This window comes from Athene noctua, chromosome 19 (assembly GCF_965140245.1).
Source record: "Athene noctua chromosome 19, bAthNoc1.hap1.1, whole genome shotgun sequence".
In the NCBI taxonomy this organism is placed as follows: Eukaryota; Metazoa; Chordata; class Aves; order Strigiformes; family Strigidae; genus Athene; species Athene noctua.
Genome location: NC_134055.1, coordinates 4,039,307 through 4,066,686, shown reverse-complemented (window position 1 = coordinate 4,066,686; position 27,380 = coordinate 4,039,307). Strand labels below are relative to the sequence as shown.

The following is a 27,380-nucleotide window of genomic DNA, read 5'->3' as shown; positions in this document are numbered from 1 at the left end:
TACAGAGCAATGACAAGTTTGGATGCTTCAGGAGAGTAATGTCTGCTTCCTGGCGAGAAGTAAATTAGGTTAGTTTGCCTCATGTCAGTATATTATGAGTCAGGGGCGTTCATTAACATTTACCAAAATCTGAATGAAAACTGAATTCTTCATTAGACAGAAAGATTTGGTGTCATTTTGCTGGGTTTTGGGGAAAATTCTCCAAAGATTGGAGCTTTATTTTTAATAGACATCTGCATGCCGGCCTGCAGGAGACTGCAGTTCTGTGCACTGATATGGGATCTGTGTGTTGTCAGGTTACCTGGCGGTACTGGCTGTTGGCTTGCTATGGTGGTGGGTGCCCAGCACACACAGTGTGTCCCAGCTCTGTGCCAGACCCACCACGCCTGAGCGAGCAGAAAGTCTGCACCGGGGCAGGGGGTTACCCCTAGAAAATATTTCAGGCACATTTGCCTGGGCAGGATGAGTTTCTGTGCAGCATTTTGTGCCATGTTCTCACACCATTTCTATTCTGGCACTCCTTGCTCAAAAGTCCACTGCCAGTAGATTGTGGGACCACAGATTTATCAATTTGAACGTGGGAAGAGATTAGGTAAAAACACCAGTTTGAGACCAACTCCCTGAGCAAACCACAGCTCAGCCTTTACCAGGGAGTCTGTGGCAGGCTGCAGGGAGCCTGATCCCTTTCAGGCTGGTGACGGGGCCCTGTCCCTGCCCGGAAAGGTTGCCAGGGGAGTGCTGAGCGTGGCCACGCTTGGCTGCAAGCCCCGGCCCAGCCCATCGCTCGCTCCTCTGCGATGCTTTACCTGCTGCATCGCTCTCTGCCAGCAGCCACAGGCTGGCGGGGAGAGGCAGTGCAGGCTGAGCCACGAGCAAGTGCCATGTGTTGCTTCAGTCCCTGGTGCGTTCCCAGCCCCAGAGGCTGCAGGCAGCTCGCCCGGCTGGTGCTGAGCTCCGGAGGGGACGTTGCTGCGGGCTGGGGCCAACGATGGCAGCGAGGTGCCAAATCTGTGCCCCTGCGAGCGGTGGTGTGGCTGGAGCTGGGAGCAGGCAGCATGCCACCCGTGCCTCTGCTCAGTATGCGGCAGAGCACCTCCCTGGCACGGCCCCGCAGCGGGCTGGGAGGGCACTGGGGGGCTGCCGTGGTCCCTGGGGGCTGGCGCAGCCCCGCTTCCCTCCCCGCGGCACCCCGAGGATGCGACGCAACAGGACAGCGGCTCCTGACCCCGCGCCATGACCTTCCCCCATCCAGGGGGGTCTGGTGGGGACTGACCCCGCTTCGGCAGGGAGATGGGGTGAAGGGGTGTGGGGAGCTGGGCTTCGACCCAACTTCTGCTTTGCTCCTGCTGGGCATGGCGGGGCTGTGCTGGGGAAGGGGCAGGGGGCCGGCTGCCCACGCTGGGGGCCGTGTGGCCGGGGCGGCGGGCCAGCCACAGCCCTCATTCCTCCGCTGCTGGGTACCGCTTTGTTGCTAGCTGGTGACATCACCCGAGAGCCCACCCCCTGCCTCTTATCCGTCTCTCCGTCTCGCTCATTTATTCACAGGCAGCGCTGGCAGGATCAGGGGCTGTGCGAGAGCCAGAGCTGGCCGCAGCAGCATGCGTGCGGCATCTGAGGCTCAGGGCGCGAGAACCACGTAAGGTGCCCGCCGGAGCCTCCCCCCTCACCTGCCTCTACCTCCCCTGGCAGAAACTTCACGGCTCCCTCACGCACGGTCCGGGCTTCTCCGGGGGGGCTTGGCACCGACAGCCGCATGCATGACACTCCGAAAAGGAGAGAAAATGACCATAAGTATCCAGGAGCACATGGCTATTGACGTCTGCCCCGGCCCCATCAAACCCATCAAGCAGATCTCCGACTACTTCCCCCGCTTCCCCCGCGGGCTCCCCGCTGCCGTCGGCCGCAGCGGCACCCTGCGCTCCGCCGTCAGCCAGCCCTCCGTCAGCCCCGCCGAGGCCCCCCGTGAGGACGACGAGGACGTGGACCAGCTTTTCGGGGCGTATGGCACGACACCCGCCGAGCAGCCGCCCAAGTACCAAGCACCCGAGGAGGTGGTGGACCCCGAGGGCTACGAGTCCGACGACTGCAGTGAGTTCCTAAGTTTCCACAGGAGTTTGCCGGGTGCTGAGGGCAAGGGTGGGTCTTAGGACTGGTCCCCCATCTTGGTGCCTGAGCTTGGGCGCCCTTCCCGGCTGCCAGCCACACTGTTCATCCCTGGGGTTGTGTGGCAGCAGTGACAACCCTCTGCTGTGGTCGAGGCGGCTGTCACAGCGCTGTCCCTGGGTGGAGGGAGGCCCCGGGAGTGTCCCTGCTGCAGCCAGGTTGGCCGCTGAACCCAAAGTAGGGAAGTCTCTCAAGAGCCACCAGTTGCTGTGCTTTGCCGTTGTGGTTGATGCACTTTTCTGCCTCGTCCCTGCTCGCCTCCTTGCCGCCGAAGGCTGCCAGCTGGGCTCAGACCCTTCGGTTAATCCATCTCGGTGGTGCAGCCTGCTCCAGCCACCCTGCTGATTAGCTGGCAATACGCTCCAGCACCGCCCGGCTCCAGATTGGGGAGATTTGCTCAGAATGATATCCGCCCGGGAAATCTCTGCCCTCTCCCTTGGCAAACTCCGGCGTGTCATTCCTCACCCTCCAGCTGCAGACAGAGCCCTGCATGAGATGGGTGGGGGTGGCTTTTGAACAGAAAAGGCTTTGGTTCTGGCAGATGCAGGTGTTTGCGGTGAGGTTTAACCCCTCCCCACCCAAAACGTCCTTCCCACCCAGCTCGATGGAGCTGGCAGGCTGCAAAGCAGCTGCTGTCTGGCTCTGCCAGCCGTGGTGGCTGGGATAGTGTTGCTTTCCTTGAGGTCAGTTAAAGCCCAAGGTCTCCATTCAGCTCAGCCTTTAGGGGCCAAATCCTGTGAGGGGCTGAGCACAAAGTTTGAAGCCAGGAGATGCCGGGGAAGGGAGTCAGTGCTGCCGAGCGGTGCTGCGTGCTCGACCTGGGGGAAGGGGGAGGCTGGGCTCCCCCAGCGCTGAGCTGTTTACGGCCCAGCGCTGGGCAGGCAGTGGCTTTCCCTGTGCAGAATGTCACAGCCCTGCCTCGGCATCGCTCCCTCGCTGCCGCGCGCTGGGCTGCTCCCATCTGTGCTAGACCCTGGAGCGTGACCCCAGGGAGGGCTCCCCGAAGGGCTGTGCTTGCTGCAAGGCAGCACGGCAGCCCCCGTGCCCCCCTCTGCCTGCTGACCACCAGCTACAGCTCCGGGAGAGGCTGGGGCTCTGGCTGCGAGCCCAAACCGACACTCCCTCTATCCCCATCCCCATGTTGGGGTCACGCCCTCTTTGGAGGAGGCGAGAGCCGCTGTGCTCGCAGGGAGAACATCTCTGCTAAGCCGTGTTTATCCCAGCTGGGCAGTTAACAGTGACTTTAACCGGATTTGGGTTATTTGCTGCTCTAATTATTAGATCATCTTTGTTCACCCCAGCAATAGAAATGGGAGCAACTGGGCTTCGGGGCAGAGGTGTGTGTGGGAGCCGAAGCACTCAGGGCCCTGGAGAGCAATGCTTTCACTGGGTGACTCGTGGGGAAGTTGCCCAAGGTGCTGTGTCCTGCATTTAGCCCCATGAGCGATGCTGGAAGCAGCTCGGCTTGGTGCCGGGGGCTGGCGAGTGTTTGTCTCACCCTGGCTGGTGTTAGGAAGAGTGTTTCTTACAGCGTAACAGGTGTCAGGCAAACTGCTGAGGCTGTTTTGCCAGATGTGGTGGGTTTTCAGCTGGCAAAGGCACAGTGGTGCCAGGAGCAGAGCGGGGAGGTGGGACTGCTGGTGTCACATCTCTGGGGACAGCATAGGACGGCCCCAGCCTCTCTCAGGGCACTGGTTGGCATAAACGTGCAGGATGAGACTGTCACTCCTCCATGTTTAGCAGCCAAGTCGCAAAGCCAGACGAGGGCTCGCTGGCCCTATTTCCCAGGCAGGGAGCTGGCAGGGGATTTGTGCAGCCTGACTTGAGCCATCGGCTACGCTGGGGAGTGTCTTTCAGCTCCCCCATGTCCCTGGCAGGTGATTCAGGGCTGCTGCATTAGTCACCTGCACTAAATTTCCCCTGGGGAGCCTGTCTCCGCCTGTACAGCAGGACAGTATTGGGGTTTAGGAGGTGTCAGTTCCCTCGGTGACACACAGGGTTGAGGGAGTTGACCCAGGGTCTCTGGGGATGGTGGTGTTGGAGCCTGGGTGCAGTGCCCACGAGTCGAGGTCTTGTCGGGCAGGGGGGCCTCTTGCCCCAATCCCCAGAGATGCTCCCAGCACAGCCCTGGAGGGAGAGAGATTTTGCCATGGCAGAATCCATCAGGAGGAGGAGGAGAGGATGGCTCCTTCCTGTTTGTCCCACCTGCCTGCAGGTTTCCCTCCTCCAACACCAAAGCGATGGTGCTGGCTGGCCGGGTGGGAGGAGTAGAGCTGCCCCTGCCTGGGGAAATGAGCATTTGGCTGGGTTTCCCCTACACTCATTCCTGCCCAGGGTATCTTTTCCAGCCTGGTGTTTCTGGGTTCCCAGCAGCACCAGGCTGATGGGTGTCAGGGCCGTGTTACTCAGTCTCTGCAGGGTGGCATCGGGCAGGGGCTGGACCGGAGCTGCCCCCCTGGCAGGGCTGCAGGCAGCAGTGCAGGGCAGGTCCTGCCTGCGCCCCGCTGCAGCTCACCTGGGCTGGCTCCCTGCACCACATTTCTTAATCCTTTGCTGAGTGATCCTCCTGACCCCACCAGCGATCTTGGGAGGTGCCTGCGGAGCTGACGGGAGCTTCCCTCCTGCAGACAACCTCTCCCTGGGATGTGGGCAGCTCCAGAGCAGGGCAGCTCTGGGAGAAGCATCAGTGTCTGCTCCCATCCAGACAGGGCAGCCTGACCCAGTGGTTTGGCATCCACAGGGAGCAGGAATATGTGTGTGTGTGTGTGTGTGTGTGTTTGGTGCTTTGGAAAACCAAGAATCCCAGGGCTGCAGGAGGCAGGTGAGATCCCTCCAGAGATGGGCAGGGACTCGACCAAGGTGCAGTTGGTAGGGTGGGAGGGGACCCACTGACCTGGGCATTTGCCACAGGCAGATGGCACTGGTCACTGGCCGGGTCATGCAGAGGCTTGAGTTGGTGGCTCTGGGGCATGTGGGTCTGAGGCCAGTGGTTTGGGGCACCGCAGTGCAGCCCCGTGGAGCCGGGGAGTGCAGTGCTCAGGGGAGCTGGGGAGGTGCCAAGGAAAACAAACACAGTCCCTGCGGGGCAGCCGTAAGCAGCCTGTTGAATGCAGCGAGTGGCAGGGAGCAGGCAGGGCCAGGGAGCTGACAGAGCAGATAATGAGCAGAGACGTTGGGGCTGGCCCTGGGAGTGCTGGGAATCACATGGAGCCAGCCTTTCCCATCAGACCTGCCAGCAGCGATGCTGTGAGGATTTGCAGGGTCGTGATCAGCATCCTCTGCTGTACCAGGGCCTTTGGGAGACCCTGGGAGACAGACTCGTCGCTGCCCTGTGCCTTCTCTCTCCCACCTCTGCAGGGAGGCTCCGGGGCTGGAGCCAAAGCTGCACAGAGCAGGGACTCCTCATGCAGTGGGTTTGTCCCTAACAGAGCTGCTGGGGAGAGGGAATGAGGCAGGAGAGGTGGGCAAACGGTTGTTTGGTGTAAACCATGCAGAAGGGTGCCATTGGCTCAGCGTGAGCATCTTCTGAGAGCAGGGGGGACCTGTGGGGATTTGGTGATGAGAAGCAGGGGATTTGCTCCTACTGCCTCAGGACACCCGGCTCTCACCTCATCTTCGGTTCCCCTGGCTGGTCCCCGGTGGCAGCAGCAGTGGCCTGTCCCCTGGGGTCTCCAGCCACCAGGGATGCTTCCAGGGATACTGCCAGGGGAACTTGGTTCACAAGAAAAATAAGGAAATGCCAGCTAGGTGGCAATGTGCCACCTGCGAGAAGCTGGGTCTCGCCTCCCATCTCCCCTGATTCCACGCAGATCCGCTGCCCCTCGAGTGCCTGCGCTTTCCCCTCCACAGCACCGCCGTGAATTTGTACCTGAGGGCTTTTTAAAGGTCTCTGAAATCTCTGCACAAGCAACACAGAGGTAGAAACATGGTCCCGTGGCTGCTCTCGCTGGTGGACAGCACCGGAGGAAGCGGCCATCCTTCTTCTGTAATGTGCAAGCAAGTTTCTAGCACTTGAAGGAATGCTCCGTTCCCCTGAGCTGCAGTTTGGCTTTGGAGAGAGACTGGGGCTGCGCTGGAATCTATCCCTCCTCTGGATGTGTTTGGCTCTGGGTTTTTGGATGGATGGGGAGGCAGCCCGAGAGCAGGGGGTTGCAGTGGGAGTTGGCGTTTCAGGAAGAGCTGCCCCATACTCTCCCTGCCAGTGCTCCGGGCCTGTTTATATATGTACAAACCCAGCCAATTTTATAGCGTGCCCGGCTTTATTCACGGGAGGAGCAGGCTCATGAGCTCTCAAGCTGCAGCATAAAAACAACTTCTCCAAACTACAGCTGAGAGGCCTGTCCTGGCGCACGGCTGCTCGTGACGCCTGCTGCAAGCAACGCCGCAGAAGTTATTTAGGAAGATTCTCATTTTGAGCAAAGAAGATAATTAGGCAGGCAAAGCCGTCATGCAGATATTAATTACTGGCTGCTTGAAGATGTAAAGAAGAATGAAGGTCTTAAGGGGTGCAGGGTTTGCAAGTCACCTGGCAATGCTTTTGGCCAGACAGGAGGAGGCAGGAGACATGACGAGGGGAAATGTGAAACGATGAGGATATTTACTTCTGAAATGCAGCTCCTTAGCATATGCTGCCACTGCTATTTATAACTTTTGAATCGCCTTTTCAATCCAGATAAGGCCAAAAGAAGTTTTTTTTTTTTAAACTCAGGAAACTAAACAAACCACTGCTGATTTCAGCAAAGCCTGGAGCGTGATTTTGCCAACTGTACCACGACCCGAGCTGCCTACGCCGAAGAAATGTGTGTAGGTACCGGGGGCAGTGTCAGACCTGAGGTCTAAGGGCGTTGTGGAGCTTGTAGCCCTCCCAGGGGAGACACGGGATGTTCATTAACCCAGGGGACTTTGGATTAGCTTTGGTCTGGTTTCCCGTGGGTTACCCAGCTGTTGGGAAGGTGCTGCCATGGGGTGAGCTCTCGCCCCTTCCTGCTGGCCGCCCCGTCAGTGGTACAGGCCGAGGCTGTGCATCAGGGGCTCCTGGTCCTCCAAGGAGCTGAAGGCCCTTCAGCCCCCAGAGATGCTCGTTCCCACATGGGGGCTGTGGCCAGGGACGCCATGAAATGCTGGAGATAAGCGCAGGACGTGCAGTGAGGCCAGCGCACGAGGGCAAGCAGGGTCTGTCCAGGCATCCTTTGATGGAGCGAGTGTAAGAGCCGTGGCCTCCAGTGTCTCTGCTAATGAAGTTGCTGCGTGGCTGCTGGTTAACGAGGGGCCCTCCTTTGGCCTGGCTCCCTCCCTCCCCAGCAGCCTGCCCAGCCCTCAGCCCTCCCCTGGTCCTGGCGCGCAGGAGGGGAGGCAATGCCCGGCCGGAGGAGGGGAGCTCCCTGCCCCGCAGCAGCTCCGCCACCCTCATCCCTTCGCTGACATCCCTCGCTCCAACACGCTCGAGCCCAAGGGGTTCCCAGATCTTTCATCTCTGTGTTTAACACTGAAGGCAATTTTGGGGTGTTGTTAATTGCGATACTGTATTTCATTAAAGGAAGAGAGAGGGAGAGATTTGAAGGCCATCTCTAAATTGAAATTGCTGAAAGTCTAATTGCTGCTGACATCAGGGACCATTTAGTGCTGTAAAACATAATTGCATCTCTGAACTGTTCTGAGCAGATAAGTGTTCCTCTGAACACTCCTCCTGGAGAAGACAGAAGAGCTGATGAGCATCCATCAACCAGCCTCACAAAGAAGCAGCTCCCTACTCTGGAGCTTGCCAGGGGCTGGCGCTGTGTCTCCAAAATGAAGAAATATTAATTGCTGTAGATTTTAAGTGAAAAACCCATGACGAGGAAGGGAGCAGTTGCAAGAAAAAGAGAAGTTGTGCTTATTCTTCACTCCTGGTCCTGTTGAATTCAACCACATCTGTGGAGTTCCCGAGGAAGGAAGATCTCCTGCCTGTGTGCTGGATCTGGTCCCTGCTGGGTTTTTGTGCAGGACTGGGAACATCCTTCCCTGCCTGCAGCAACGGGCCGGAGCCCCGCGATGCTGCCAGCTGGCACCATGTGTCCCCGGTGCTGACGAGAATGTCTGTGTCCCAGCACAGTGTGCTGCCCCTGGGGCGTGTCCCAGCACCTTTCCCAGGACACTCTTTTCATGGAGTAGCTCATGGTGACACTGACTTTCAGAAGTGTCCCATGTCCACCTGCCCTCACCACCTTCCCCAGCTGAAACCTGCGCGGTGCCTGTAGGTTCATGCTGGAGGTCAGTGCTACCACCAGACCTGGGGGCTTACAGCTCTCAGGGTCTGCAGCACCTGGACTCAGCACCTTGCAGGATCCATCCCTGACAAGCTGTGCACCCTCTCGCCGTGGAGCCACACGAGCTGCAAGTGGCAGCCCAAGCAGGTCTGTGCACGGACTGGGAGCACTGGTATTGCTGGGACTGATGGTGCTGTTTTTTTGGGGTAACCCTGGGGTCTTTCAGGGGCTCACTCCCACATGGGGCAGGGAGTCAGTCCTCGAGCTGCCCCCGTGCTCGCTGCCAGTGCTGCCCCATCGTGTGCTGGTGGACCTGGACAAGGTGCAGGAGCACACGCAGCCAGCTGCCAAAGCCATCCTCAGCAGCTCTGCTTGGAAATGGCAGGAAATAATTTCTGTTCCTCCCGAGGAGTCATTTACAGACATTTTACATGGGGCTGTAAGTGCACAGAATTACTTGCTGCCTTTCAGGACCTTTAAAATTATCTCCATTGCAGAGGAAAATTAAAGCAACGGAAGAATAGGGACCTATCTTTTATAGTGCATTAAAAAATACCCAGTCTGAAGGTTACTGAACCTGTGCTTTCTGTAAGGGAGAACTAATCCAGACAATCCCCAGCAGTCTTTTTACTGCTCCACTCTGATCTCCCTGGCACAAAATCCTTGAGCAGATTATCTTGGGAGCAGCAATGCTGATAAGCAGAGGGACTTAAGGCTTTTGGACTTCTTTTTAATTAGTTCTATAGTGGTTTTCTGTGCACACCTCAATTTCACCCAGTGTAGAGCCTTGCTGGGCTTTCTAATGGCAGTTGTGATGCGAAAGCTTCCCTGACTTTGGAAGTTAAGGCGTCCACTCAATCATCAGTTCCCTCCGCTGCGGCTGTGCCGAAGCTTGTGGGTCTGTGCTGCAAGTGCTGGTGACTCTTCTGTGTCTTGAGCATCTCTTGGGCTGAGGAACTCTTCTCCCTGGGGTGTCCCAGGCCACCGAGGGGGGTGTATCTGCCACCCTGCATGGGCCAGGTGAGGGCATGTAGCCTGGAAGGACAGGGGCTGCATAAGGGAGCAGAGCACAGATTTATCACTGCGTTTTGCTTCTCATCCCGCAGGTATAAATAGAAGCTACTTCAGCCTCCTCGTCACCCTGGGCGCTGATGGGAAATGTCAGCAATAAACAATTTCTGCCGACTCTACCAACAAGGGCAGTAGCAGCGCTGTGCCAGGATGCCACGCTGCCCGCGGGCTCTGGCCGTGCTCGCCATATCCCACGGCTAAGCCCAGAGACACATCTGCTGGTTATGCTGGCCTCTGATAATTTTGTGGCCCACTGAATTAATGAAAATGCCCAAAGGTCAGTGGGAAAAGAGGCTGCATTCCTGTGCAAGTCAGATTTATTTTTCCTTTTCAGAGCCTGTGTTAAATGCCAGACCCTGGCTGGCACCTTCCCATCAATCTTTCCCAATTCATAGAGAGGAAAGAGGGTCAGAACCTGCTAATGAGTTCAGTTCTCCTAATGGTTATTTTATCATTGGAGCAGAATAATTGTAATAATAATGATACATCCTGCCTGCTGTCTGGAGAGCGCAAAGCTGCCTTTGTAATGCCTGACAAAGACGTTTATTTATATTTTTTTATTTGCAGCCTGTGTGATTAGAGGGCAGCGTTCAGAATAGCCCAGTCGAGTTAAATACGTCTAGTAACAGTGCTTTGAGGCTAATTGCTGCCCTTTTCTTTTTTAGGCACTCGCTCCCCTAATTAAGAGCACAATCGAGTTGCATCTCAGCTGCGAGGACGGGTGGGAGGGGGAAAGCGGTCGGAGAAGGGTGATTCGGCCGCGTTGCAGAGGGCCCTGTTTGGAGCCAGCTACTGCAGGCTGGAGGCTTTGGGCCTGATCCTGCCGGCTGGAGATGATGAGTCTCCCGCAGCCGGGACTGGATGTGCTGCCAGCGCTTTGCAGGAGGGGTGAGAGCGGTGAGACCCGTGCTGGGGTTGTGGTGTTGGCTCTCTCCACCGCTCGCTCCCTGTGCTCCCCACTCCAGGAGCGCAGGGCTGGCTCTCCAGCTGGACCTCAGGCCCGTGGAGGTTCTCACGGAGCTGTTGGGGGCTGCAGGGTGGCTCCCACCCCTGGGTTCAACTGGAGGGTTCCTGCCATCAACTCAAGCAAACTGGGAGCAGATGGCCGGGGATGCAGGCAGCCTGAGCACCAGCCTCGTCTCTGCCTTCGCTGCTGCGCTGAATCCGCCGGCGCATCCCCAGGAGGTAATGGGGACAGCAGGGCTGGGACCATGCCGTCGGCGCTCTGCTCCCACGGGACACATGTCCTCAGCATCCGCCACCCCGCTGGCTCCTGGCTCTCATGGCAGCTCTCGCCCTCGGCTCCACAGCGGCACCTTAGCGACCAAACCCCAGGTTAGCTGCTCCCTTTTGTCATCTCCATATGGCTGCATTTTTAACCAATTAGCACAACACGTTCCGTTGATGTTTCCACATCCCTCTGCCGAAAGGCAGACCCTTCCTTGGGAATTGAGACTCACCATCAATGAAAAAAAAAAAAATATCCCTGCGGAGAGGAAAACTCCTCCAGGGCTGGTGGAGAGGCAGGGAAGGAGCGTGGCAGGGCTGGGGGGAGCCAGGCACCCCCATCTATTCCCAGCTCTGAGATAAATGGGAACTACTCAGGGTCTGCTCACGGACTGTGAGGGCTGGGGAGCAAGACCTTAGTCCCCATCTGCAAAACAGGCACCTGCTGCTGTGTTATGATGCTTTTAGGTCTTGCTTGTCTGAGAGAGGCTCCCCGCTGCCCTCGCCCCTGGGGCAGGTTGTGGCACTGAGGGGACAGGAGGCTTTGTGACTATTTCCTGGCCGAAGTCTGTTTTCACGCCAAGCTTTTAATTTGTTTTATAAATTGCCAAATCCAGCAGGCTAAGCCGCAGGCCCCCTTCTGTGATAAAAATAAAATAACAGCTTGAACTTGGGAGGGCCGAGCGGTGGGGCTGGCAGGAAGCGGCTGATTAAAGGGCAGGTGGAAATGATGAGGCTCTGAAACCGGAGGCTTCATCTTCCGCTCTCAAGCAAAAATGCAGATTTGCTGAGTTTTGCTGACTTGGCTTTCGCCCATGTGCCGTGGAGCCTCCCGGCTGCACCGTCCCCGGGCTGGTGCTCTGCCTCTGCCGTGAGCTCCCCGTCACCGAGCGTGGGCAGGGGCCAGGCAGCCCCCAGCACGCTGGGGCACTGCAGCACTGTCCTTCTCTGTGCATGATGTGGAGCGAGTTTGGCTGGTAATTGCTCTGGAAATGCCCGTTTGGGCCAAACCCAGACGTGACGCACAAGGTGTTGCAGGTTTAGCCTCACCCTGTATCAATTCCATCTTCCCTGAGCCCTGGCAGGTAAACCCCACTGATTTATGGCTTACCTAAACCGACAGCTAATGTGCCATGAAATTACTCCAGAATAAGAGGGGTGCATTATTCTGGCAGAAAGCTCTCTGAATATTTGCTCTGCTTTGAAGGCAAGTTATTTGCTCCGGAGCAATGATTTTTATTTGCTAGCAGGCAAACCTGTAGCTTACTTGCATTTGAGCTGGAAGATCGCTGTGAAATTGCAGCAGGAAGGTTTCAGTCCCCTGAATATCTGCTGCCTCCTGGGGCGCCTTGCTGCAGAGGCTATTGACGCTGGAAAAAAACCACCTTATTTCCTGCCATAAAGTTTTTCTAACTTACCTCCCAGGCAGCAAACCCTGCTTTGATATTAAGCAAAATTGTTCTGGTTTTTATTTTGGATTTTTTTTTTTTTTTTTCCCTACTCTGAACCTGCGTGCACAGCGGGAAGGTGCAGTTACCTTGGAAACAGAGGTGGGATGCTGTGCGGTGGTAAAGCAGCACTTGGGCAGACCCCTTTTGGGAAGGTGGGCCTGGAAAAGTGTGGGCTGCTGGCTCCAGAGCCACCCTGGAAGACCAAGGCTGGTGGCAGGTGAAGCTGTGCGGAGGGAGATACTGCTCCGAGTCTGGGCTTTGGTGTGGAAATCGGGTCTGGGAGCCTTGAAGATTAAATCTTGTTTTTGGAAAGCATGTCTTTTTAAGGCTTTTTCTCTGCTTTGGATTAGTGCAACTTGCTCAGATATTCCAAAGGGAAAGAATTTTTCATATCAAATGTAATTGCGCTGCTGCAGTTCTTCTGGTTTGTTCTGGTCTCCTGCCCCTTCCCTGCGGTCCCATCCCAGGAGCTGCCCCATCGCTGCTGTTCCTGGGTTGTGGATGCCATAAGGGAATGCTGCTCTGATTAAAAGCTGTTGGTGTTTTTCATTTTAACCATAAAATCATTTCCATTCTCACTGGGTTTAATTTACAGTTGCAGCCAAATTGGAGCTGGGAAGGGATCCCATTGGTGGCTCATTTATTTGAAGGTGTCAGTACACAAACACTCATTCTGGGAATGCCAGCGGTGCTGGAGGGGGGAGATGTGCCGACAGCGGGTCTCAGCTGTGTCCCAGCCGTGCCCAGATCTTCCCGGAGAAGAGCCTTCAGCTCCTGGGGGATGGGGAGCTGAGGGCTGCAGTGGGGCTGCTGGTAGATGGGGGTGACCCGCGTGAAAGCCCACGGAGGCAAAGCCTGGCCGCAGTGCCTGAGCGAGCCGCAGCCGTTCATCCCTCTCGCTCCTCTCCCAGGGCTGTGCCAGCCCTGCCGGCCAGACGTGGGGATGGCCACCAGCCTCCCAGCATGAAGCCATGTTTTGTAACCCGGCTCAAGGAGGAGGCTTTATGTTTTGTAATGCCTGCAGACATTTCTTTAGCATCTTCATCCATTTCTTTTGTGCTTAGAGGGAGAAGAGCCAGTGTTTGCTGGAGTCCGCAGGTTAATAACATCTTTTCTCCTTTGCAGCCACCCTGGGGACGCTGGATTTCAGCTTGCTCTATGATCAAGAAAACAACGCACTCCACTGCACGATCAATAAAGCCAAGGTACGTCTCAGCGCCAGGCGTGTGAACAGCAGGACTGAATCTGCCTGGAGGTGGCCACCTCTGTCCTGTTTGTGGGGCCACCAGAGCCCTGCCGTGAGGCCACCCGGATGCCGTGGCTGTGCCAAGCAAATGCAGCAGTGAGGGCAGCATGTGGGGGTGGCCGAGTGTCCCCCCATGCCTGGGTTGCACCAGGAGCTCTGGTGTCCCCAACTGCAGCCAACTCTTTGCCAGTTCCACATCCATCCCAACACCCAGTGCTTCTGCCCTCTCCTTCCCCTCCCTGCCTTTCAGGGCGTTTCCAGTGGGATAGAGATGGCTGCTCATCCCCATGATGAGATGGTTGCAGCTATTGATGCTTTTTAGAAAAGCGCCCAACCCGATGTTGTTATTTACTTGGTGCCGTGACCGGCTGTCAGTTTATAAATGGCTCTTTTAAATGCTGCTAATCATTGCCACAAAGTGCTCTGCCTCAACGCCTTTGCCGTCTGCGTGATTGAAGCAATTAGGGGTTTTTTGCACATTTTGGAGCAGAAACAGATAGCTGAGGTCCTGATTCTGCCTCTGGGCCCTTGGAAGGTGCTTCTGGGTGCTGCTCAGTTTCTCTCTGCTTCATCTGGCACAAGGATCAGAGCAGCGACGGCTCCAGGACAACACGGCTGGGCCCTGACAGTGGTGGGTTGGTGGAAGAAGACCTTAGTCCTTGTAGATCTTGGGAAGGGGTGGAGGGTTTTTACAGAAGACAGGAAAAACTGCAGGAGAATGGGCTGTGAGCTGAGCTCCCAGAGAATCGGCTCATGCTGTTTGCCTTTGTAGGATGCTCCTTTTCCCTCCAGCTGCAACTGGCTTATTTGTAGCCCCCACCCCAGAACCCGCTGCTGAGATTGCACATCCCCACCCCAGGGTTCTCCCCGTCTGCAATAAGACCTCAAGCACAAAAGCTTGGCTTTGGGGCTGAGCAGGGAGGCATCTGCCCTGTCAGACCTGGTGCTGCTCCCTGGGCAGGGCTGTCGGGGCAGGGCTGAGGCAGCCGGTGGGTTTTGCTTCCCTCCCCACCACCCTCCCGCCTGTTGCCGTGAATTCGCCGGCAGCCTCTGGGTCAGGCTTCCCTTGGTGCGCTCGGGAGCCGTGCCAAGGAGGAGATTTCTAATTGGGTTTGCAGTGGGTGGAAGACGGGGAGGAAGGAGACCTGCAAGCAGCAAGTGATACATCTAACAGCAGCGAGAGCAAAGGCAGGGCTGATGGAGGAGAGCCCCGGTCCCCGCCGTGCCCACCCAGCTCTACGGGAATAGCAGTGCCCGACCCTGTCCCACGGAGCTGGGGGCAACACGTGGCACCAGCATCGCCCCTGCTTGTGGGGTGGGCAGACCCCACCCCTCGCTGCTCTGACATTCAAGTGTTCGAGTCCTGTTCATTTCCATTCTGCTCTCATTCTCCCATTTTTCTCTTTTTATTTACATTGCCATCTGCTCGCTCTCATTTCATCTCTCGCCTGGGGAAAGCTGCCAAAACTTGACTTCAAAAAGGTAAGGGCCAGGACCCCGGCTGCTGCCGGTGGGAGCCGGTGTTGGCTGTGTAACACCAGAAGCGTTGCTGTAGAGCGGGTGTGGTGGTGCCTGGGGAGTGCCGGGGCCAAGCACACGAGCTGCAGTGGTGGGATGTGTGTTGCCCTTGGACCTGGGCTGGGGCTGGCCTGGCTGGTGTCTTGGGTACGATGGCTCAGGCCCCTAAAGAAGGTGCCCCCAGGACATGTCCCAACTCCAGCACCTCCTGGAGCCTTAGTGGCTGCCAGCAGACATTAAAACCTGGACTGTTTCAGCCATGTGAGAAGTATTTTTCTTCTTCCCTTCGATAAGCCCCCCCCCCCCCCAACAACCCTCTCCCTTTAGATCTTTTTGCTTCTCTCTATTTATTTTAATCTCCAGCACTTTTATATTTGCTGATGTTCCTCCTGAGTCCTGTTATTGGCTCCTGGGGAGTGGGAAGGGGGTTAGGAGGCTCTTGGAGGCACCAGCAGCAGGTTAAATCCAATCCGTTGCGCTTTGCCACCAATTTTCTGCTCTGCAGGAGGTCAGGACAGCCACTCTGCGTGGGGGTTTGCCCTGCTGCCGGGTGCCTGGGGACATCTGAGTTATTTCTTGGTGTACATTCACAGCAGAATCTGTGAGGTGCTGGGTGTTTCCAGACCCTCAGATCAGCCTATATCCCAAGTTTGGATGGAGCTGGAATAGGCAAGGAAAGGAGGTTTGTTTTATTGTGGGAAGTGTGGATGCTGGTAGCTGCAGGGCTATCCCCAGGCTGTGTGATTACACCAGCAATGAGGTGCTTGGTGCCTCAGTTTCCCTAATAGCCCATAGAGGTGACTTGCCATCAGGAAGCTGATTTTGGAAGGCACCAGGTTGTCACCCTCACCAGGCTGGTGCGAGCCCCAGGCAACCGCAGCATCACCAGCGCTGAAGCAGATGCTGTTGTGGGGTATCACGGTGCCAGGGAGGTGAAACCAAGAAACCCCAGCGCTCCCTGGCTGGAGCAGGGCTGTGGTGGTGTGCCCGGTGTTCCTGCCACCTCTCCCTGGCTGGCAGAAAGCTCGGGACCCTGTGCAGGCAGGAACAGGCAGGCTGCCAGCAGCCGCCTCGTGCTAATGGCTTTCAGTCTTGGCAGCAGCCCTGCCCGTCCCCTGCCTTTCACACTTCAGGCACGGCTGAATTCAGGCACGTTGTGGCTCAGCTCGGATCGATGGGAGAATAAATCAGGGCGGTGTGGGAGCTGTTTCTGGACTGTGGGGCAGGAGGGCCCTCCCAGGGTTATGCTGGGCCGTATCATCATGTGTGGGAAACGGTCTGCCTGCCCCCCAGGCTGTGCTGGGCATCACCCCTTCCTATAAAATGTGCTAGAAAATGGTGTGATTAACGTGCAGGCACCAAGGTCTGCGCCCTGGCGTGCCGGGTTATGGCTTGGGCGAGGGTCTCCTTTTCTGCTCAGTCCTGCCAAGCCTGACCTGCTGCACGGAGCGAGATAATAACGTGCTATAGTGGGATCTATAGGGGTGTGAGGCAGCGCAGACAGTGTGGGGCTGTGCTGTCCTGTAGCTCAGTTGGTTTTTCTGCTTTTGGGAGGAAGATGCCCTGGGCGAGCCTCAGGTGGCCGCGCAGGCAGCGGTGCAGGCAGCGGTGCAGGCAGCTCCCGGCCCCAGGCAGGCCGTGCAGGGCAGACATTGCCCAGCCAAGCGTACCTGGGCTGCTCTCCTTGCACCACTGGCTGCGGCCACGGCTAGAAAACACCCGGGAGTTTCCACCCTGCCGAGCATTTGGATGCTCCCCCGCTTCCAGCCGAAGCCGAGTGCTGGAAGTCTGCACTGAGCATTACTTATGGATTTACTCATAAATATTTATCACTGCAGGGAAATTCCCGTCTCAAAGCTGTGTGTCTCTGGGCTGTCAGGGTGGAAGCAGAGTTTGCCCCATTTCAGAATGGGATGCCTTGGCCTGGGAAGAGGTGTCCAGGCTGGTTTTTGGGCAGCAGGGAGCCTGCTCACTGGCAGGGAGCTCACCGTGGGGCGAATGATGGAACGAATCCATCTCCTGTGATTTCTGTATGCCTCTAGTGTGGTGTTAAATCGGCAGCCCGATTAGCCCGACTCATAATTAAATCCTATTGATTAGCTAAATGTCACTGGCACGGAGAGCAGCTGGCAGCAGCTGGGATGCAGCGGGGCCGTCGGTCTCTGTAGGTTTGCAGCAGGGATTTTGATGCTGGGTAGAGGAAGGGAAAAAATGAAACTCGGTCTCAGCTCCATCTCCTGTGCCATGATACGCAGTTAATTGGTCCTGGCAGGAGGACCGGTTGGAGCTGGGGCTGCCAGTGGGAGACTCTGCCCCCAGGTACAAGTCCTGTGGCACTCCCCTGCCTCCTGGCTCTCTCGGAGAGGCTTTAGGCTGGAGGTCCCTCCACGCAGGGGAAGCAATGGTGCTGGTTCCTGTGCGAGTCACTGGGAGGGGTGAGCTCCCACGGGAGCAGCTTTGCAGGGCAGAGCCACCGGGAATGCTCTCATGTGAAATACAGTTCTGTGCCAAACTCATATCGAATGACATGGGAGGGAGGTAGATGTGACATCAGGAGCCATTTTCAGGGCTCCTGTCACTCCATCTTCCATAGCGCATCTATTAAAAAAGCCTTTAATAGCCTCCTCAGAAGGTAATTTAATTGAACTGAATTGATGGGTGAATTACAGAGCTGCCTTTCTCCATCCATTTTCATGGGAATTTGTTTGCTTGCTTCTCATTTCATTTGCTGCGCAGCGTCGGGCAGGTGGGGCAGCTCTGCCGCGGGAGGCTGGGGAGAGCCCTCGCTTTGCTCGGCTGCGAGCACTTCGTGTGCCCACCCGGAGCCTGGGGGCCAGCCCAGCCCCTTGCTGCCCCATCTGCCCGTGGAGGCTCAGCCAACACCACCATCTTCCTCCCATCCTCCCGACCTGCTGCCTTCCCCTTCCGCTGGGCCGGGGACGTCACCTGAGAGGCACTGCAGATAAAGCAGAGCCATTTAGCCTCCATTCGCTGCTGATATTTATATCCTTTTGGCTCTGCTTTGGAAGCAAAATCCTCTTTGCTGGGCACCATTTGGTCTCCCTTGCCCCGGGGCAGTGCACTTGTCTCCAAAGGGGAGCCCTCACCAAGGTCAGGAGCAGCTTGGACCCTCGACCACGTTGTGCACAGCAGGGAGGGGTGGGACAGGGGCATCCCAAGGGGCTGCCTGGGCGCTGTGGGTTAAGCTGGGTATGTTTATCATACGTGGAAATTATGGAAGCGATTTCCCTGGCATTTTTCTCTTTGATTTGCCCAAGCCCAGGCCTTGGTGATTACATTTTCATCGCACGCAGCCTTTCCACCAGCAGCCCATACGAATGCTTTCCTGCCAGGTGGATCCCTGGCAGCTGCACACACTCATTAATCCTGGGCACCGAATACTCAGCTCATCACCCAAAGGGTGTGACAAGTCTGTAGCATCACCCAGCCTGGCTCCCATGCCTGGGTTGGACGGGTACCTCTGCAGAGAAACCCTCCTCTGATCCAGGCAGAGGATTGCCTTCAGACAGCCTAGAAATAATTCCTGCAGGGATCCCAGGGTCAGGCTGGAAATAATCCAAGGATTTACATGATGTACCCATTCTAATTCTCACTTAGGACTGGTAAAAATTAGGCTCCGTTTTTCATGCTCCTGCGTTGCTTCCCTTCCCCATGGAGTTTGTTTCCATGCAGTCTGTGCAGCAATGGCTTTGAGCTGGGTTTGTGCATCACCCTTGGATAATTTTCAGCCCTCTGGTTGTTTAGAAGAGGAGCGGGTTTGTCTCCTCCCTCTCCCCAAAGCAGGATCAACTTCAGAGCATCGCTATAACTGACATGATCCCCGTCATCCTTTAAAACCTGTGAGGGTCTCATAGAAAAATCATCAGGAATGGCCACAGCGAGTGTTTCCTTGTGTCTGTGCTCTGGTACCCCCAGATTTCCCTGCAAACGCCGTGGCAGTCGGCTGGCGACAGCCTCCCACTGGCCTGAAAGCTGTTCTTCCTTCAGCTGTGCCTTAATAACAAAGAGTAGGTAGGTGCTATCACACCCTCTGGGAGCGCTTCAAAGTAACACCACAACAGCAGAGGTGTATGTTTGCTCATAAGCAATTATTAAATGACAAAACCCTGTAATTTTAAACCTTGAAAATCACTGCGCTGATATACTTAACCCCCAAATTAATTGTGATCAGGGTGTCAGAGTCAGCTGCTGGAAGAGCAGAGAGGTGCTTTGCGGCCGACGCCAGGTGCAGGTGAGGAGCCTTCCCACAGCCCCTCCTCAGCACAAACCGCAGACGACGTTTGAACGCCGAGCGTGCTCGGCTTTTGCTGCGCAGCCCGGATCTTGCACCAACCGTGTTCTCCTCCTTCCCTGATCCCAGGGAAACTCTGCAGTTCTTTCATGGACAGATGACATCCCAGGGAAACGGGCATCGGTAGCTGGGCTGCACAAAGCCACCCCCCCACCCAGCGTTTCGTGGGTGTCCTGACTCCTGCTTTTTGCTGTTGCTTCCCCAGGGCCTGAAGCCGATGGACCATAATGGTTTGGCTGATCCCTACGTCAAATTGCACTTGCTTCCCGGAGCCAGTAAGGTGAGACACATTTTTGCTTCTCCTTCTCTTCCTGGGGGCTGCACCTTTCCCTTGGAAATCAGAGCTGGGAGGTTCCCCAGGGAGCAGCTTTTCACCCAGGGGCTGCTGGTTGCTGCAGCCAGACCTGAAGTCTCCTGCCCGGCGCTCACTCAGGTGAGCAGGAGAGAGCAGCAGCAGGAGGTAAGAACTGGGGCTAAATCCATCCTTGCAGGGGTAGCAGGTGCCTCCCTGGTAAATCCCTGCCTGGGAGCCGGGTGCCAGCCCTGACTCCTCACCTTTGGGAGCAGGAGGTGCAAACGCTGCACTCCAGAAGCCCCTGGGAAGCACTGGGTGAAATGATCTGGATCTATAAACAAACCAGCTGGTTTTTTCCACACACCCCCCCTTTTTATTTTGCATTTAAACCCCCTCAGATCATAATAAAGCAGAATATAAATCGTAAGGGAAATATTTCCATCTACTTAGGTTCAGCACTTGCTGGAGAGAAGTGTAATTAAAGATATTGATGTGTAGTGAGAGCTTGGTGTAACTGATGAGGATGTTGAATTTAAATGCTAAATGTATGTGTTATGAATATTAACTGCAGTCTTATTTTACACTAAAGGAAAGACCTTTTTGGGGGAGGTATATTTACTTGTTACGGTTCAGTTGAATTAATTCATAATGTTCAGGGCGTTCGAGGGAGTTTTTAACCACATTTCAAGTTCCGCTGGAAATAGGAGAGCCAGGAGCATTTTCATCAGTGATATTATGTCATTTCCATGTTTTGCAAGTGCATTGATTAGCATTTCTGCTGGAGGTGATGGAGACCAGAGAAGAGGGAGGGAAGCTCTGAGCTGAGGGTAGCACAGGAGCTGCAGCCTCCACAAGCCCGGAGCAGCTGTGGGGGGACCCTCTCCTTGCCCCCCCATCCCTCTGCCTCGGTGGTTGCTCTGTTTCTGTGCCCTGATTCCAGACAGCACTGCCCAAATCTGCTGTGGCAGATGTGAGCAGATCTGGGGGATCGTGGATGAGTCCTGGGTTGGGTGTTTCTGTACAACCGTTCCAGCAGCAGGACGGTCCCCACGTCCCCCGGGTGTTTCTGTCCCCGCCTCGGGGCAGTCAGGCCCCTGCGGCAGAGCCCAGGCCGGGCACGTGGGCAGCAGGGTTGGGTCTGTTCGCCTCATGCAGAGCTGGTTACTGACTACCAAATCATTCCACACGGGAGAAGAAGACACTCCCAGAGCTCAGTTCCTCTGATGTGGGTCGTGCCCCTTGCCCAGCGCAGCGTTAGCTGCGGGGTGATGCCCATCACGTTACCCCCTTGGCTAAACCCACGTTCCTTCCCAACCCCCAGGTCCCAGCTTTCCCTGCTGCCCTTGTCACCCCTCAGCAGACGTTATCCTGAGGCAGAAATGGCTTTGGAAAGCACAGCACAAATGACAGAGGCTTCCTCTGTCTCTGAGAGATCAAACCCAGAGCAAGCAGCTGCTCCGCACAGTGTTTGGGAGTGAGACGCTGTGCCACGGCCCCTCGATGGCTCCGCCGCACCGGCAGCTCCTCCGGCTCGTGGCCGTGTCTGGCTGATCTGGAAGATGTTGGGTGTTTGAGGTGTTTTTGGTGGGGAAAGGACGTGCCAACAAGGCGACTCCCTGCTCTTAACTGCGAGCACAAACTTTTTTCTTCACTCCAGGCTTCACATCCCGCTCACATTTAGCTCAGGACTGGTGAACCAAAGACAGGGAACGTAGCAGCTTCCCGTAAAGACACACGAGACAACTCTGAGGTACTGATTTGCTGAGAGTTCCTTACCCCCAGCAGTGGCTGAGGCAGGGATTGAACTTTCTGACTTCACACCTTATTAGAGGGAAAATAGCTGCTCTGTCAGGCTGTCCCAGGCTGGAGGGTTGATGGAGAAGCCCCACCCTGAAGCGTGCGGCCCTTTGCTTCTGCTCTGCTGTCCCCAGCAGAAGGGGGTGGCTCAGGGGGTAAGAAGATTAATGTCCCCTGACCTGGGGGGGGTGTGTGTGTGCCAGGATGCCCCTTCCATGGTGGGGACACAAGCGGCTACAGCAGCTCTGCTGTCCCTGGCCTCCCACTCTGCAGAGCTGCAGCACTGGAAGGAGTTGCCAGTGCTAACAAAATGCATATCAAGGAAGTTATTTTGAGTCAGGCAGGAACGGGAGCTGTGCTAGGAGCAGGAATGCAAATAAACAGCCAGAACAGCAAATTGGTATTTTTTAATGAACCTGAAAATACATTTTTTTTCCCCCCTCCTCTCTCTCTCTCTCCTGCTGCATAAATGAAATCCCCGTCCTCTCGCTGCGCTCTGCCAAGGTTCCCATTCTGCTGGCTGTTCCCGGCATGTGGGATGTGGGGTTGGATTGCTTTGCCAATGAGCCAGTGAGCTGCTCTGTCTCTGCCCCTCTGCTTGTCGCTGCGCTCGGGGTGGATTTGGGCCACCCCCTTGAGGACCGGCTTGGTTATGGTGCTGGGGCAGAAGGGCGACAGCACCAATTGCCCTTTCGTCTCCAAACTGTGCTTCCTTTTCTCCCCTCTCCCTGCCCATCGGTGCACAAACCATCTCCTGGGGCCAGGTCCCACTGACCAGCATCTCCTTTGCTTTTCCAGGCGAACAAGCTGAGAACCAAAACGCTGCGCAACACGCTGAACCCCACCTGGAACGAGACGCTCACCTACTACGGCATCACCGACGAGGACATGATCCGCAAGACCCTGCGGTAGGGCCCCGGGGCAGGGGGTGAGCGGGGTGCTGAGCCTGGCCCCTGGGGGGGAATGCATGTCTTGTCCCTTCCCCTCCCCTCCGGGCCACCCCAGACATCCCTCCTCACCCCAGTGACGATTTCCCGGGAGAGCTCACAGGGATCCCCAGCCCCCCAGAATGGTCCTGGGAGCTCCTTTTGGCAGAGCAGTGTGGAGTTGTTACCCACCAAAGCCTACGGCTTGTGCACATGCCCTGCACGCATCCATCACCCTGCGGTGGCCAACGCTTGATTTATGGGGAGCCTGGGCTGGAACAGCCTGTGAGGAGCGTGGTCCTGCTTTGTCATTAACTTCATAACTCACTCCCTGGGCTCCTGCCTGCAGAGGTGCTGTTATTTGGTTTTAACCTCTTTGTGCCCAGCTCTCACGGGCTCGTTTTAAGGCTTTGCGTTCACATCTTGCTGAGAAAATCTCCCTGGGAAAGCTCTGGGCCCTTTTCAAGGCTGATTTTTTTGAAAGCAAGCTAGAGGCACCCGTGAATTATTGTCAAACTAAATGGAGAGCGTTTCTATGTATTTATTCTGTTCTCTCAGTTTGGTTCCGTCTCTGCACATTCAGCATCTCCTGGCAGCATCTCCCGGGCGCTGGGAGCTGTTGCGTGGAGCTGGCGCTGGGCAGGGGCAGCGTGGTGGGGTCATGCAAGCTTGGAAGTGTTGCTTTGGGGGGGGGCAGACCCCTGCGAATACAAAGGTTTTTGTGCCTCGGCCACCATCCAACACCTGGGTGAGGGCAGGGAGTGACCCAGAGCCTGCGGACAGATCCTGCCCGGGGAGGGTGCTGGGCAGCATCCGTCGCTCCGTCACCCCTACACAGGAGGATTTGCTGTAAGATCTGCTGTCAAACAAGGGAGGATTTTGCATCCTGCTTTAAGGACTCAGGGCTTTGTTGGCTCCGTGGCTGGAATCTGACCCTCCTGATTTACAGGTACCCTGGGAGTTTATTATTTTCTCTAAGAGTGCAAAGCTGCCTTATAAAAGGTCCTGCTCAGAGGTGAATTTGGGCAGAGCCTACCTGTTGTCTGCTTTGTGCATAGAGATGAGAAATTTAGCACCACGGATTATTATTTCACATGGAAAATATTAGTCATGCTGAGAGTGCTGCAGGCTTGTTGGGCTGAAAACCGTCTGGTTTATTATTATTATTGGTGGCTATTTTATTTACTTTTTCACTCCAGGCTTTGAAGTTTTCAGCCTCTTCCAAGTGTGGAAATCGGTTTGGAGAGATATGTTCAGCTGAGTTGTTTGTTGAGAGGTGCCAGGGAGCAGCAGGGCTTGACCCCCACCTTTTTGGAGCCCTCGTAGCTGCCTCTCCCTGGGGAAGGGCTGCGCTTGCCTTCTCCTGGGAGGCAGCAGGAAGGTGGGGGATGCTCAGTGGCAGGGGACACACAGAAACGCATGCGTGGGCCAGGCTGGATTTGTCCTTCTCCCCACAGAAGTCACAGAAGGGTTTGGGTTGGAAGGGACCTTAAAGATCATCCAGTTCCAACCCCTCTGCTCTGGGCAGGGCCACCTTCCACTAGCCCAGGTTGCCCAAAGCCCCGTCCAACCTGGCCTTGAGCCCTTCCAGGGAGGGGGCAGCCACAGCTTCTCTGGGCAGCCTGTGCCAGGGCCTCACCCCCCTCACAGTAAATCCCTGGGTGCTGCAGGGAGCCAAGCGTGGCCACAGGCTCCCACAGCGCTCGGCACACGGGGCTCCTTGGGCCCCCTCCAAATCTAAACACCATGCACAGACCCCTGCACCCCGCTTGCAGGACCCCGGGGTGATGCACAGGGACCTCTCGCTCTGTGGGGGGGATGTGGCTGAACAGAGACAGCATTTCTGTCTTGGGAGCTCCACAGGGAGCTCAGGATATTGCTGACAAGGTCAGTTAATGGCCCGTTAGCCAAAGTAGCTTCAAAGGGCACTTTTCCAGGGAGGCAAGGGAAGCCTGGGGCTCACCATCCATGCGGTTGCCCTGGGCAAGTTCCCAGCTGGGCGCTCTGCAGGGGGTGAAACTCCCTTCTAAGCCTCCTCTGATGTGCAGGGGCAGTGTCCCTGGGGTTTGGTGTCTCCTCGTGCCATCAGAACCATCCATCTTGCGCCTTCACGCCCATCAGAGCTGCCTCTGCAGGGAGTTTCTCAGGCTCTCCAGCGCTCTGCACGAAGGCTGCGCTTCGCAGCTGAAGTTTCCTTGCCAGCAGCCGACCCCAGTGAATTAGTGACAATTACAGATCAAAATCCTCTCTTGCACGGAGAGGAATATCCAAGTGCAATTCTGACTCATCGACATTTGCAGCTAGCCAGTAGGGTTTGCTGGAGCCTGTCCCCATGGAGGCAGTGAGCCCCGTGATGGCATTGCCGTGAGGGTGGCCGGTGGCCAGGAGTGCCACAGGGGCCACGTGAATCCCCACCTTGCCTCCAAGCATAGCGCTGGGGTCTGGCACTGCATCCAGATGGAGTGGGCTCCATCCTGCCGGGTTTAGTCCCACTGCCCCGGCGCTCATGAGGCTCAAGGTTTGGGCACCTCAGCAGCACCCGTGCTGGAGGGAAGGACCAGCCCTCTCCTGCGTGGGGGCAGAAAGGGGAATCACATCCTCGGTGTTACCATGGTAATCAGCACGCCAAAGATGATCTAAAATCCATCAAACTCTGGGGTAGATGTTATGTTTTTTTGAGAAGGGTTCAGGTGGCTCCATCATCTCCCTGGGAAGGTTGTGTGAGCAGAAAAGTGAAGTTTGTGAAATGGAACTTGCTGTAGGGCTGAGTCTTGTGGCTCTGGCTTGCCTGGAAACCACTCCAGAGAAGAATTACGGAAACAAACTTTTGGGTGGAGAAGGTTTCCCAGCTGGGACCTCTGCTGCGGGGCTGTCACCTGTCATGTGGGCCATCTCCTCCCCTGGCTGTGGTGGGTCTTCCCCAGGGGAGGTTTCAGCCTCTTCTCTTGTGTGGACCCCAAAAACTTTTCTAGTCAGGACTCTGTCTGATCCCTTTAAAAAATGTCCCACACGTAGATGGGCGTGTAAAGGTTCAAATGAAACAACATTTCTTGGTCCCATCTCCAAACCAGCTCACTGCAGGGTGGGTGCTGGGACACCCTTGGTGGCCCCGTGTCCTTCCCCTGCGCTCGGGGCTTCTCTCTGTGCACCCTCGGGCAGAATTTCAGGTGGGAACTCAAACTCTTGCCTATGGCCTAGGGAATTCCCCTGCTAAAACAAAGCTCCTGAGCACCCTGGCTCAATTTCTTAACTTGCATGGGGGATCCAGAGCCTGAAGTTCAAGTGGTCTTCATTTTCCTTAAGAGCAATTCCCCAGACCCCTTTTTTCTCTTCTCCATCTTTGTGGTTGAAGATATTGGCAAAGGAGATTTTATTTATCCTGAGGCAGGTTTAGATGACATGAGACTTCTTGCAAACTAGCCACAAGGTAGAAAAATCCATCTTTTAGTTTAATTCCTTGCTTGGACTTTCTTCTTTTCAAAGACTGGATATTTAATCGAGTAGAAGGATGCAAGGCTGGGAGATGTTGCACCTCCTCATTTAGATACTTGTGTCTTTGCTGCCCAACTGGGGAGGGATCTTTGGTTTATATGAGGAGGGTGGATGGGCTGGGGTCCCTGGTGGCTGGGGCTCACTGAAGATTTTTTTATTTTGGTGTGGGTTGAGCTGTTTCTTTTCCACGAGCCTCTCCATAACAGCAGTGGCCTTGGCCCTTCACCCTCCTGGTGCCGCTTCCTGCAGGAAGCATCTCTCGTGCCATGTATTGTCCTGCCTTCGCTGTTTCCCTTCACCCACCCATCACCTTGGCAAAATATCTCCTCCTCCGTCAGGAAAACCCGACTTCAAAGCTGTGGGGATGCTGTTTTTTCTTGCACTGATCGGGCAAAGCTCCTACAAGGCAGCTGTTGGTAGTTGAAAGAGCATGAGTGATGCTCTCCTCGGTCTGGGAGGTGATCGTTCCCCGGTGCCTCCTTGTGCTGAGATTCTTGGAGGGGCAGGGAACACGATTGCAGAGTCTCTTTAATGTAAAAATAACGACAGAGATCAAAGCTGCCACCAGCCTTTGCCCCCCTGCTGCCTGGAGAGTGTGTGGTGCAGTGGAAAAGCTGGAAAAGCACCCAAAAATCTTCCCTGCCCACCTGGGCTCTTGGCAGGACTGGGTTGATGGGTCGGTGTTGGCACGGGGCAATCTGCCAGTGCCTGCAGCCCTCCTGGGGGGGACGAGTGGCATTTGCCTCATCACAGGGGCTGGAGTAGGGGCATCCTCTGCCTCCTGGAGAGCGGAGTAACAGATCCCCTCTTACCTGAGCCCCCCAGCCCCACGCTGTGCCCAGACAGGCTGCTCCTCATCCCCCTGTGGCCTCATCTGAGCTGGTTGAGTGACTTCGCTGTGACAGACCCAAGCACCGGGAGCCGTTGGGGTTCACATCCCCAAGCAGGGCCACCCCCAAGGCAGAAGGAGAGGTGAAGGCAGCCCAGCTAATTGCACTGTCGAGCGGGATTTTGTTAATGAATCCACCTCCTCAAAAAAACACCAGATACTTCAGATTCCATGAAACGCAGCAGGTGGGAGGATCTTGAAAGGTCTCGTCCATTCATTGAATTAAATATCCTTGAGTCTAGCCCAAGGCTTAGTAGCAATGAAACCACCCACCATCCTGAGAGAAGACAAGTTCAGAGCCACTCGAAATAATGCTGGACTCAGAGGGCTGGGCTGGCTGGGCTTGGGGGCAGGCTCCCTGCCAGCACCAGAGGTAAATCCCACCTGCAGCCCCCGCTCCCAGTCCCCATCTGCAGGCACCGTTGCTCCCAGTCTGCGGTCTGAGCACGGCGCTGCCACAGCAGCTCGGCCACAGTCCCTGGTGGTGGGAAGCTGGGGTGTGTGATGGGGGCAGGCAAAGAAATGCTGCAGGGGAAATTGGAATAGGCAGAATACAATCGCCTACATTTAAATAATACATGTAATATGCAATAAATAGATTGTATTCATAATAAATATCAGAGCTGGCCAGATACTGGATACAATTATTCATATCCAGATATATTGGCAAAGTGATGCATTATTCATATGATAGCTAGCCCACGAATGCCAGAAATTCTTTGTTTAATCATGTGTTTGACAAACATCA

The 27,380-nt window shown here is 55.9% G+C and overlaps 1 protein-coding gene across 2 annotated transcripts in view; it reads left to right on the top strand.

Moving 5' to 3' along the window:
* The first annotated feature begins 1,372 nt into the window (after positions 1–1,372).
* Positions 1,373–27,380, top strand: part of DOC2B (double C2 domain beta) — a 36,485-nt gene continuing 10,477 nt past the window's right edge. The window contains exons 1-5 of one of the 2 annotated variants that reach the window (XM_074923136.1): positions 1,374–2,088; positions 13,283–13,362; positions 14,862–14,885; positions 19,439–19,513; positions 22,124–22,233. In XM_074923136.1, coding sequence (XP_074779237.1) covers positions 1,758–2,088; positions 13,283–13,362; positions 14,862–14,885; positions 19,439–19,513; positions 22,124–22,233 — 620 coding nt within the window. In that variant the 5' untranslated portion in view covers positions 1,374–1,757. Of the gene's footprint in view, positions 2,089–13,282; positions 13,363–14,861; positions 14,886–19,438; positions 19,514–22,123; positions 22,234–27,380 lie in introns of both variants that reach the window. The other variant, XM_074923137.1, reaches the window with a different exon arrangement.